Source organism: Erithacus rubecula, assembly GCF_903797595.1.
Source record: "Erithacus rubecula genome assembly, chromosome: 14".
Classification (NCBI taxonomy): domain Eukaryota; kingdom Metazoa; phylum Chordata; class Aves; order Passeriformes; family Muscicapidae; genus Erithacus; species Erithacus rubecula.
Genome location: NC_136666.1, coordinates 14,005,097 through 14,017,610, shown reverse-complemented (window position 1 = coordinate 14,017,610; position 12,514 = coordinate 14,005,097). Strand labels below are relative to the sequence as shown.

General features: G+C 34.8%; 1 protein-coding gene across 1 annotated transcript in view; it reads left to right on the top strand.

Moving 5' to 3' along the window:
• The window catches only part of WDR72 (WD repeat domain 72), a 63,726-nt gene that overhangs the window by 25,406 nt on the left and 25,806 nt on the right, over positions 1 to 12,514 (top strand). The window contains exon 14 of the mRNA XM_079317696.1: positions 10,338 to 10,540. Coding sequence (XP_079173822.1) covers positions 10,338 to 10,540 — 203 coding nt within the window. The remainder of the gene's footprint in view (positions 1 to 10,337; positions 10,541 to 12,514) is intronic.

Here is a 12,514-nt window from a genome sequence, read left to right as displayed (position 1 = left end):
CCTGAGAATCAGAAGTTTAGCTGACATGGCAGTGAATTGAGTAGAATACTCCTGGGAACTATAAATAAAAATCAAACTTATTAAAAAGAGTATTTTCAGTCTAAACTGCCCCAAGTTGGAGCACGAAGTTAGTCTTTCTTCCAAAAAGTCATAATCTGAGATCTTTTGATTTAATTGATCATCAGTTAATAGTGGAAGATAATTGCAAAGCCCACAACTCTGCAGTCAGCAAAACTAAAGCTAAGTGTTTTCAGGTTAAGCTGTTGATTCCCAGGTGATGTGAGAATGTAATCCTGATTCATATGGATTATAAATGTAGTTATTTGAGCTTGGACAGACAGAATGATTAGCATTTGTCATGGTCTTAGACAGCACAGCATGAGTGTCCAAACAATTCAGGGCTGTGTGTCCTGAGAGGAGGAAGATTCACTGAGTCCAGAGCCACTGAAATGCAGATCATGTCAAAACTTATCAAAACCCAGTTTTACTAACTGGACACTGAGATCACAATTTATTTTACAGGTTATTACAACCCACTATCTACACTCTGTACTTTAGACAAAACCAAGAAAAATTGGAATATATTTGAACTGTCCCTCCTTTACTCATAAAATCATTGTATATTTCAAGATTAAAGAGGAAGTAAAATTGATGCCATTGCGTATTACATATTCAGACAGGGTGCAGATGGCTGAAAGTGTCTTTTGTTACCAGTATCATGGAAGAATGAGTGCCACAATCACCACCTCTTTAAGAGTAGCTGGTACACAGAAAAAGAATCCATTATTTGCTATACAGTAGCAATTAACAAATCTTTTGTTGTTATTCCTGTTATGCATTGCTGACAAAAAGGTGCCATCTAGGGTCAACACCTGAGAAAGCCTAGTAGGATATACTGTAGTTGCTTTAATGTTGAATTACATCTGTATTGCAGCAGAACACAAGAGGTCATGGCGTTGATCCTTGAAATTGGCCTGACCTAGATCAAGAGCCATGCAGATACTTCAGTGGGACTCAGGCAGACAAAGCAGTGTTCCAGTGTGAGACAGAGATATGCACTGCATCACTGAGGCACCTCTGCAGGAGCACAGCACCTTTCATTAGGATTTCATCTGTTGGCAAATGAATGGGCAACCACACATAATACCTCTGAACATGCTCCCTAACTCAGTTAAATAGGATAAAATCCGAGTGGTAGCCTTGTGCTTGAGTTCCGTTATGGAAAGGGGCATAGGATAGCTTTTATTGCTTCTACAGTCAAAAAGTTTTTCTGGCTATGCTGTTAGCTTTGTGATTTAGGCTTTGCCTCTAAGTTAAAGTCAGTGGAGTATTGTGTCAGACTCATATATCACTGTTTGCAGTTAAAAAGCTGAATCTGAACAGTGTTCCTGTGCAAAAGGTAATGGATGGCTGGGAAAACAGCCAGTCTGTTTATAATTTCAGGCTGTGGATTAAGAAATTTCTATGAATATTTCAGTATTTACACTGTTGTAGAGTCAGCAATAATTCTGTTGAATTTGGCTGCTGACTTCAGAAAAGTTTTGAGACCTAATACCACTTTGACTCTAGACTGGTTCTTCCATCAGGTAATTAATAGGGTGACCCCTAAAGCAGACAGAAGATTTCATTGTGCATAGCAGTTCATTGTCCAGTTTCCTGTGACAGAGGCTGACACACGTGTACAGAAAGCATTCCAAAGGATATAAAAATGTTTGTCTCAACAGGATTTCATAATCATCACCTTATGGAGCAGAAGAAACTTTGTGTCCTAGGTTAAACTCTAAACCAGTGCTACTTCATGTACAACTTGTACTCTTTTCATGAGATTTACAAAAATAAGGTTATTTTACATGATCCCTGGGAAGTTTTCTGAGTACAATAGTCTGCATATTTTCTAAATAAATAGTATTTCATCATAGTTTATGAACTGTTACGAAATGTTGAATACCAGGGGTACAGTTGACTTCAAGTGTAATTTAAGTCTGTATCTCTTCCCCACTGACTACAAGTCTACAAAAAGTGTGGGGATGGGAAAAGATAATTACTGTTGCTCTTGCAGGTCTACAATAAGATAAATTTAATGATATTCTTTTATTCCCTTGATTTACAGAGCAAAGTAAATTTGTTCTAAGTTTAACTGTTGATATTGCGTGTGCGTAGTGATATAAAAACAGTAAAGAGGCTATGAAATAATATCTGTGTAGTTAAATGTATTTTACCTAAATTTTAATATATGGATACAGCAACTTTCCATTACAGTGGAATATCTTTCCATGACAATGAATATTGATCTAATCATACATTTGGAATATTAATATAGTATGTGTACAGGATAGGCTCCAAACTTGTGTGCTAGAAGACAAATATGAAAATCAATAACAAATTTTATTCTAATTAAAGTGCAGAATATTTCTTCCAATAGCTACCACTTGAAATCCCCTTCAATAAGGAAATTAGCTGTTATCTGTATTGCTTTTACATTTTCCCAACCAGTTGGTATCTTTGCTGTTTTAGAAAAGTAAATATTACAATAAGATACAGTAATAAAAAGGATCAAAGGATTCTTGCTTGCTGTGTACAACATATGGCAACGTGTCTGCTGAGCCACCTTTAGATCCAATGTGTATTAAGAGTGAGAAATGAATAGGTGGACTTTAAATAGCAATCTTCTTTGCTCAGAGTTAATAATCTTCATTTATCAGTGATAAATTGTTTTTCAATTAGTACGAGTTTAAAGTGAATTTATTCTTTGAAGTTCATAATACTTGCAGAATGAATCACTTGCTGATTTCCTGTTACTTTCTTCTGTGTTGCAGGCCTTGCTCTGTTTTATTGTTTTATTGCCAAACGATATGTTTAGTTTGGGTTTAAAGATAAAATAACATCACTTAGAAAAACTTCAATTTATTGTTATTTAGCTTTACATTGGCTATGTTATTGTTTTTTCATAGTCCCCCAGGAAGTGCAAATTTTCAGAACTGTCTTACATGCTGCTAGCTCCAACATGGAGAAAATAAAAAATTGAAACATACACCTAAAAAGTATTTTTATGAGGTCAGATCTCCTGAATAGTCAAAACTAACTCTGCTTACAATCCTTACTAGAAAAGATAAAAAATATTAAGTAAATAATAGATAACTAAATATACAGTATTTTGTTTCATCTGCACTGTTCGTGTGTTGCTTTCCCTATTTATGCTCTATCCTGAATCCTTTCCTGAGTAGAATACATTTTCTTGTATTTTGACATGTTTATTCTCACAGTATCTGAGTGCTTAGTAACAATAGTTCTGCCATTTTCTTTACAAGCATTACAGTTGTCTTGGCTTCTAACGTCTGCATCTAAACAAATCAGAAATCCTAAGAATGAGAGTGTTTTATATAGAGTTATTCTGAGAACACTCTAGGTGATATGTAATTTTAAACCCCCATGTTTTGGTGTATTGAGTATACCAGAGATATACATGAGAGTACCTGCTATCTCAGTTCAGAGGTTTTCTTTGCTATTTCTACCTGTTTTTGCAAACATCAGTATGAGGGTGATACTGATGAGTTTCTCATGGGGTTTTCAGTAAAGGTAAATGAATGACCATCCCTTCATTCACTGTGATGAGCCTGGTTCTGTTTGCCACCATGTGCAATGGTCTGCATGGACCTCTCTTGCTCGAGGAAGCAGGAAAAGCAGCAGTGCTTCAAACAAGGCTGCCACTGTGGTGGGAACAAGGCATCAACTTGGAGGTTCATTTCACAGAAGGGGAATGTTGACCTTTGAGTTCATACTTTAAGGCATTAAGTTTTTCTGAAACACTTGTTTTTCATGACTTTAACAAGAGTGATAAATGGCTTGAGACACTTAGCTGAGAAAGAGGAAAAAAAAAAAATCATACCACCTTAAGATAGCTGTCAAGCATAGAAAATTTTACGTCGAGCATTTAAAATCTCCACAGGTATCAATAAAACAAACCAGCCTATTAATGAGTTTGTCAACCCTAATAAAATATGCAGTGTCTAACTACCCTAATAAAATATGCAGTGCATTAGTCAAATCCATCTGTATGATCATAAGAAACTTCATGAAAAATAGAGAAGAGTTCAGAGTTCTCTGAAAGTAAGTCTTGTTGTGTTAATGTCACATCAATAAATTTAAATGTTGCATAAAACCTCTGCTGTTTCAGAAGCACACCTTCCATGGAGAAAATGAAATTACTCTGCAGTTAGTGATGTTATGGATCAAGCCTTTGATCATATTGATGATCAAACATGCTGGAAGGTTTTCAAACACTGTTTAAAGATAATTTTCTGTAGTTGTGTATGCTCTAATATTTTTAGAATTGGTGTCAACAATGAGACTTTTAAATGTCTAAAAAAACAGCAAGTATCACATGAGTTGAAGAATTTAAGGAGTGGGGTTTGGATTGTTTGGTTGGCTTTTTTTTTTATGTTTGACAACTTTTCTCATCCCATAGAGAAATTAGGGATTAAACTGCTTAAAAAGTTAAGGCTTACATTTTGTCAGGTGGCTGTGAGAAAATAAGTTGTATAGTTTTAATGGAACTTAGAACTCTATCAAAGTAAATTTGGTCATTACTTTACTAAGATTTATGCCTAGGTAATTGTAGAACCAAGAATATTTCCACTTTTGTGACCTTTCTGTCCTTGTAAAATTTAGAGATTTACAGTCTTTTTGATATCTTTTTCATTTTCCCTGTCTCTCCATTGTTCTCTTTTTGTCTTCAGATCATTGGTCAGAATTAGATCTGAGTGGGTGAATGTGGCCTAACTGATAAATTCTGTGGTTGTGTTTGATCTGTTGGAGGCAGTGGTGTAGGGTCAAAGTCATAGCAGTCACTACCTTCTTGTTTCTTTTTAATGAGTTATGCATAGCTTAAAGATCTGCAAATCTCCAAATAAGATTTAAAAATGAATACATATGCCTTGTGAAATGGGTTTGGGGCATTTTTTTTTATTTTATTTGTCAGTCTTAAGGTAAGACTTAACTAATGTTTTGCCCCTTTTTTATTGCATCTTATATTTTATATGTGTAAGCCTCAGGTCAGTCTGTAGCTTGTACTTGAATATTTCATAGCTCTCTAAATTTGAATCATCGTTCAGTAAATACTTATTGACATAGAATAATAAAAGGTAGTGGAGCTTGGGAAGGTCTGTCTCAGGATAAAAAAAAAAATAAAAAGGCAGTGTCATCTTTTGCCCAATTTGCAGAAGCTGAGAATCCCTGACTCTTGTCAGTGTACAAGAATGTGTCTTTAAATTTATAAGAATGTGTCTTTATATTCATATGTATGCATGCACACATGTATGTTTATGTACTTTATGTATACTTGGTGGAACATGTATGGAATTTAGCTATATGTATATGTTCCCTCCAGCTGATAAATGTTCTTGTTAATAAGATTTTATACATATGTGTGTATATATATAGATGTGTAAGAAGTGTAACTGAAAACTGCAATGATCCAGTGCAGTCAAAGGAGTGCATGCCAGTGAGGGGTTTCATTCCAAATGCTAAGGGTAAGATTCTCATTCCATCTTTCAGTTTGTGATAAAGGAGTAGGTGGAATATCTTGCATATCTTCTAAGTTCAGAGCCAGTAAGTTCTTCCATTTAGCCCAGTTCAGCACCAAATATTGTGTCTTAACAATTCATTCAAAGGATTATTGTCCTTTACTGTTTGGAATAGTTTAGATGGAGTCAGGGAGAGAACAGGGGAGTGTCCTTTCTTTTGGGGTCTTTTGCCTGCTTTAGAAATCCTGAGGTAAGGACTGGCTGCGTTGGGGAATTGCTCTTTTTACCCACATATATAAACCACCATTATAAATTAGATTTCAGTAGGGTTTTTTGTATTGTTCTTCATTGCTTTTTTTTCAACTGAAGGATATTGACAGCAGTTTGCTAATACTCTTCTCAAAGTGTGTATTCTGAAGAATGTCAATAACACACAGAGTTGGACATGACAGAAATCTTCCAAATGCAAAAAATAAGTAAGGAGGGTCTGCACACATCACAGGGCATCTCAATTTTTAATCTCTTCCTATTAGTAAAATACCTTTTGAAATATTATTAGATTATTTCAATAGACTGGATTTTGTGATTGCCATTTCTGTTTTCTAGAGGGCATTTACTTTTGTCTTGGTATTGGTTGGAATGTATATTCTTAATGTAATATTTGTTCCATCTGTTTTGGGCCAATTGATATTGCAGTGGTAGCACTAGCAATAAGCTGAAATTTTTCAAGCAAAGTGCTTGATAACTATCTTGGAGCAAGACTGTAGAATTGTAAAATTCAAGGATTTTTGTAGCAAGGAACATAAAATTTCTGTATTCTGTACCTACCATCATAGAAGAATGCATGTTGGGAGGCTTTTTTAGGTGAAACAGGTATTTATAGATAAGGTGATCTTAACAGAAAATAAACCAATTAATGTTACAGATGGTTCTTGTTCTGAAAGGTGAGTTTTCTGTTTTGACTACTCGTAAAGAAAAGGATTTTTGACCACTTGCTGTTTTTAAATAAAATCTATTCTGAAATAATTTCTCATTCACAGAGCACTGTTATGCTGTAAGAGTCATGAGTTACCAGGTCACAACAGCATTGCAATATTGAGGATTTTTGGTGCCTTAGCTGTGACAGCAAACAGAAAGCACTGGAGCCTGATGATATGACAGGTCATGTGATGACAGTGAATCATCTTGAGGCAGGAAGATATGCGTGACCTCTCCAGTAAAAATGCATCTCTCACTATGCAGAACCCAGAGAACTGTGTGGACAGCACTAACACCAAGAGACACAATTTGTAGTACTTGGTCCACAGGAAGAATAAGATGTTGTAGCAGTCTCTAGCCAGTCTCATCTGGTGGTCCAGAGCTGCCCAGGAGAGTGAAATACTCCACTCTTGTCTGTTCCTGAGACTTGGTTGCCATGGCCACAGCTTTAGAGAGATAAAGACTTTCTTTCCCTGTATTTTGTATGTATAGTAGGGGGTCATAGCAGTGGTGTTGCTGCTGTGTAGACACCCCTAGCTCTTCCTGTTCATCCATTGTTATTTTATGCTGCTCAATCAAAATCCTTTGGGCTTATTCATATTTAAATACTTCAGGTTTGAGAGTGAATTTTATTTCTGTCCTCTTTCCTATACTCTCATGTGTAAGCTTTGTATTTTCTTACTCTTTATTTTTATTTTCCTTTAAAATCAGAGACAGCATATTCCTAACAAATAACAGTTTCTGAACAATAACAACCCTGCCCCAGAATTATTTTGACTCTTTACAGTGGTCAGACAGTGTTTGTCATATACATAGGTTTCTGAATCCTTTCCCCTCATCTTCCCTGTTTGTTTCTCAGATGTATTCAGTCATCACAGTATATAGGTCTCTTCCTTTATTTTCTCTGCCAACTATTTGTTCACTAAATGAGTATTTTGGGCTTTTCAGAAGAGTAAAGTTAAGCATAAATACTTTGTGACACCATCATGATCACATATTTTCCTGTGCACTTTCTGCCATTTTATTGCAGCTCCAGCTGTACACACAAACCTGTACATGTTCATAATAGGGAACGGGATTGGGTAACATATGCAAGAAAGGATGGGGTTTATTTAAGAAAATGGACATCTTCTGGAAGGTGCTACTTAAAAGGCATTTGAGAGAGCTGCTATGAGTGATATATAAGTGATTTAAAGATGTAAAAGAAAATTTTCCAATCGATTTTAAGGTGCCATAATGTTCTCTTAGTAAGAAGATAAGCTGGTTGTCCAGGGCATTTGCTATTCAATGGTCCTCTCTAAATACATGCTTTAAAAATTAAAAAAAACCATTCTAACTTCTCTGTGTGAGAAGCCAAGCTCTGTTTCTTGCTTCTTGAACCCACAAGGGCTTTTTTTCAGTTGATTAGACATTTGAAAAGAGTTTTTTAGGGGCAGACATGTTCAGTAACCCAACAACCTGTTGGTGGTTTCTCACTTCGTATCTGGTAGGTCTATAATATGTAGAAGCATATCTATCATCTGCTTAAAATGTGAATTTGCTTTCATGTACATGGAAAATATATGTATGTTCTATTAGGCCATTGCCTTCCAAGGTTAAATTCTGCTGTCCCATTTTCTGTACCTTTTGCCACTTCTGGTATGTTTCTTTTTCTGTCAACTAATTTTTTTTCTTCAACCAGAATTTGAAGAAAAAAAATTCTTTGAAGCTGTTGCCAGAGAAAAGCTCTGATATATGGAAAATAATCAAAGTCTATACTATGATAGCCTTAACTAAATTGTATCATATTATATATCCACTAGATTATCCCACAGAATGGTCTGACTCTTGAGGGATGACTGCTGCTAAGGTACTCATATGCATCTGGAGCTACCAAGACATGTTTGGAAGTTCTGTCTAATACCAAAGACTATGCATAATCAGGTCTTTGAAATTTAGTATCATGCCCCCAAAAGTCTTGCATTTATTAAAAACTTATTGTAAGTTCTCTTAAAAGGAAGATGATACCTAGTAATTTCACAGGGATATTGTGATAGTCTTGGTGACTCCAGCAGTGAATTGCACTGAAAGAAGTTTTACAGAAAACAAGGTTGATTTATGTATGTATATACATGCATACAAATATTCAGTTAGTGGACTTGCTATAGAAGGTGACAGAGAAAGCTTCAGCCCATCCACTTAAAAGTAGGAAGAGCAATGATTTCTTTCAATTTTTCTTATTTTGCTTGAATAATCCACAGAGTTCTGTGGCATGTTTTTAGCTTCAAAACCTACTTTACATATATAAAGCCAAAATAATAGTAGTTGAGTGACTGCATTATTTCCAAACTTCTTCACTTTCTTAAAAGTACGACAGCATTTGCAATGTTTGCTCATGCCCAGAGTGAACTGTATAATCATCTCTTGTAGGCTTCTATAAACTTTATTTTTGTGTTCCTGAAATACTGAAATTTGTCAGTGCTGGGAACTTTGTAGGCAGTTGAACTGTCAAATCTTTTGGGCTTCCTTTCAGTAACCATCCTGTTCTGTAATGATCCCTGGCACTGGCTACAAGTCCTGGGGAGGAATTAAGAAAATGGCATGTTAAAAACAATTGGGGCTGATTCTTATTTCTTTCAGTGTAATATTACATTAATCTGCGTTCAACTGATTTCTGTAGGGGACAAAGGATCAGGTGCCCTATTTTCTTCTGCTCTGAATTCAAAGACTTTGTTGTATGAGTAGGACAGATACTACAGTGAACAGAAATGGATGAGTTTCAGAGAAATAATTTCAGATAAAGAGATTTTATACACACATATACACACAAACACTTATTGTATGAGATCCCTCAATCCCAATCCAATATTTTTAGCAGGTGTTACTGATAGAACTTCAATGTTACACATTCTTTTCTTGTAGTGGTGAAAGGGAAAATTCATGTTGTATTACTTGAGGGTAGAAAGAATTCAAACTTAAGGGAAAAACATTTCATGTTATAGCTGATATTTAATACTTGAAAAATCCTTCAGATGTATTTTATCTCTGATATTTATAGGAAACATGCTTTTTCAGCAATTTCTTTTAATTCCTATAGGAAATGTGTAGTATATAATAGTAGCTCATTTCCAATACATTTAAGTTCAGTTTTGATATCTTTTCATGTTAGTTATAATTAAAATAGTATTACTAAAATTATTACTAGATAATTTTTTTACTGAAGTAATGCAACTGGGTATAATATCTAGAGGATTTAGATTCCAGAGAGTCACACAAATGATTAAAAAGTCTCTGAAACATCACATTAATATTGCTGATGACTAAGCTACATGTATATTCATGTATAAACCTTCTTTACATATGACAGTTTTTAGGAATTGAATGAAGAAAATTGAGCTTTCTCTTGCTATTTGTAATCCAGAACACTAGAGGACAGCACTTAAGTATTACATAAATGTGTTGTTTACACTCTTAATGATACCGATGCTCTGGAAGGGCTTCAAGAGAAGAAAACAAATTGCAGTTTTGAACAGTTAGGGCAAGGGATTTTTGTGAATATCCTTGGCTCCCTTTGTAAACTGCATCTCACTCCACATGTATAAAATAACTGGGGCTGCTTGTGGTCTGAAACAAAGTTATTTGCTGCAGCAATTTCTTTAGAAATTAAGCTTTATTTTTAAAATAGCAATAGTGTAGAATACATTTTTAATTTTAAAAAATGAGTTATTTGCCTCATCTGTAAATATTTTGTGATTTATTTGCTCACATGTAGTGTACCATATTAATACTATGGTGCTTACATAGAGACATGATACTATAACTCATTGAAAAATTACAACTTCTGTTGTGTTTCCCTAGGCACACTGGAACGACATGAAACTGGTGAAACAGCAAGGGCAATTCTTACTGCAATTGAAGATTCAGAATACTTAGTGGCAGATTCTCCACTTCCTGTATCTCAGGAGACAAAACGAAGCAAGAATTCTGGATGCAAACACTCCAGCTTGTATAAGCATGGCATGGGCCCTTATCCTGCTCATACAGAGAAATCTTCAGATAAGGTAAGAGTGTAGAGTAGAGCATTTCTCCAGAGCAATTAGTTGTGATTCAAATTCTATATCCTTTTCCCACTAATGTGTAAGTGAGATGGTGGCTTGGTTTTAGGTTTATAATGCTTCTTCTGGCTGGCTTCTTTTTTATGCCTTTACCCCATTTCATACACGAATAAGGAAAATGGGCAGAGGGCCTTATGCAGGGTCATTAGTAGATAATCTCAAAATGATTTTATCAGATGTTATTACCTGTATGTAGATCCTATTTCCTCATGCCTCTAGCTTGTGACTGCACCTGTCAGTAGTATCCTGAGAACAACTGAATGCACCTCACACCCATTCAAACATGTAGGTCTTGAGAACAAGCACATTGTGAACAATGCTATTGGTCTTCCTCTTATTGCTCTTCTAATGACAACACAGATCCCTCTTGTCATTCAGGGATAGTTTTTACTGGGTGTGTGTTTTCTGTTAGCATCATCACAGAATAGACTGCAAATGCCCTATTTTGTATTAGTGTGATTAGATTTGGCACCTTACTGGTTAAAAAAAGATGGTAGTGTTATTGTGAGGTACTGGGCTGCAAATAGGTTTGACCATCTTCAGGAGAGGATTGTATTTACCTTTATCTAGAAATGCTTTTCTACTGAAATCATTAAACTGACTAATTGTGACTGATAGAGAAGATGTGCTCTTTCTTTTTGTTTTGAATAAGTAATAGAAGGAAATCATATGCTTAAAGTAGTGGTAATGTGCTGTTAAAATGGAGAAAATGAGTACAGAGACATCAAATCATCAGAAGTAAGATTGAAAATGTAATAGTCACTCTGTTTTCTTGTGGACTAGATATGTCAATACTTTATCAGTTATTTGTAGATATTTAAAAATTTAATATAGTGAACATTTGTTAATTTAATAACTGATTATTATAGCTGTCTCTAATTTAATACCATTTCAAATTCAATGCATTTTCAAAGGGTATTGCTTTTTTCACGTAGAAAAAAAATTCTTATGAGCTTATTTTCTTAAACCGTATTTATGCATCAGGAGGTAATAAATTCACTGAATTCTTGATAAAAATGTATCTTATGAGTAGGGGTTTTGTGTTGTTTGTTCTTCCTTACTACTTTCTAATTCATGGGGTTTGTGAGTTTTGTTCTCTGCAATAAATAGGGGAAGCCGTGTTTGCTATTCCTTAGCTCTCAATGTACATAGAAGGTATTTTACTACAACCATTGCTAGTGAAAAATGCTTTCCCTCAATCACACATAGAAACAGCCTTCAGAATGGCTTTTATTTTGGCCTTATTAATTATAATAAATTAACTAGCAGGTATTTAAAAAATGAAAAAGTACAGCTTGGTCCTGGTCCTCAGTCTTGAATTTTAGTCTTTTCTTCATTCTATCTTCAAATTTACATATAACATTGAGTTTCTAATGATTGTAGTTTAACTTTTAATATTTTTCTTTGACCTTTTACTAACCTTAGTCTGATTTCTAAAGTTCTTTTTGATCCCATTTTCTGAAAAGTCTTATTAGCGCGTAATCCTGCTGAGCATGTTGTGGGGCAGATGGTGCACTAGTTGGCCATTGACACAAAATCTGATCTCCCCGTTAGTTTGTTAAAAGGAATAGTTTCTTCTTGCCTTCTTAAATAGGAACAAAAGAAAAAAAGTTTTGGTAGTTGTTTGGTAAGTAGTTTTAGGTACATCTATTAAATTGAAAATTGCATGGATTTAACAAGGTGGGAGGAAAGAAAATGTGCTGATTATGAAATGCGGGAAAAGAGGTTTTTATCAACTTTGAAGTGTGGAGTTTAACATGCTTTGGGAATTATTGTGATCTTAATTTGGGAGAAATATTACAATATTAGGAAACCATGGAAATGTAATGATTTGTAGTGCTTTTTTGGTCTGATATACATCTTGTCTGCCGTGGTTTCTCAAAAGAATATTCTGTTTTCATGTTTTAATGTTGTTTATTA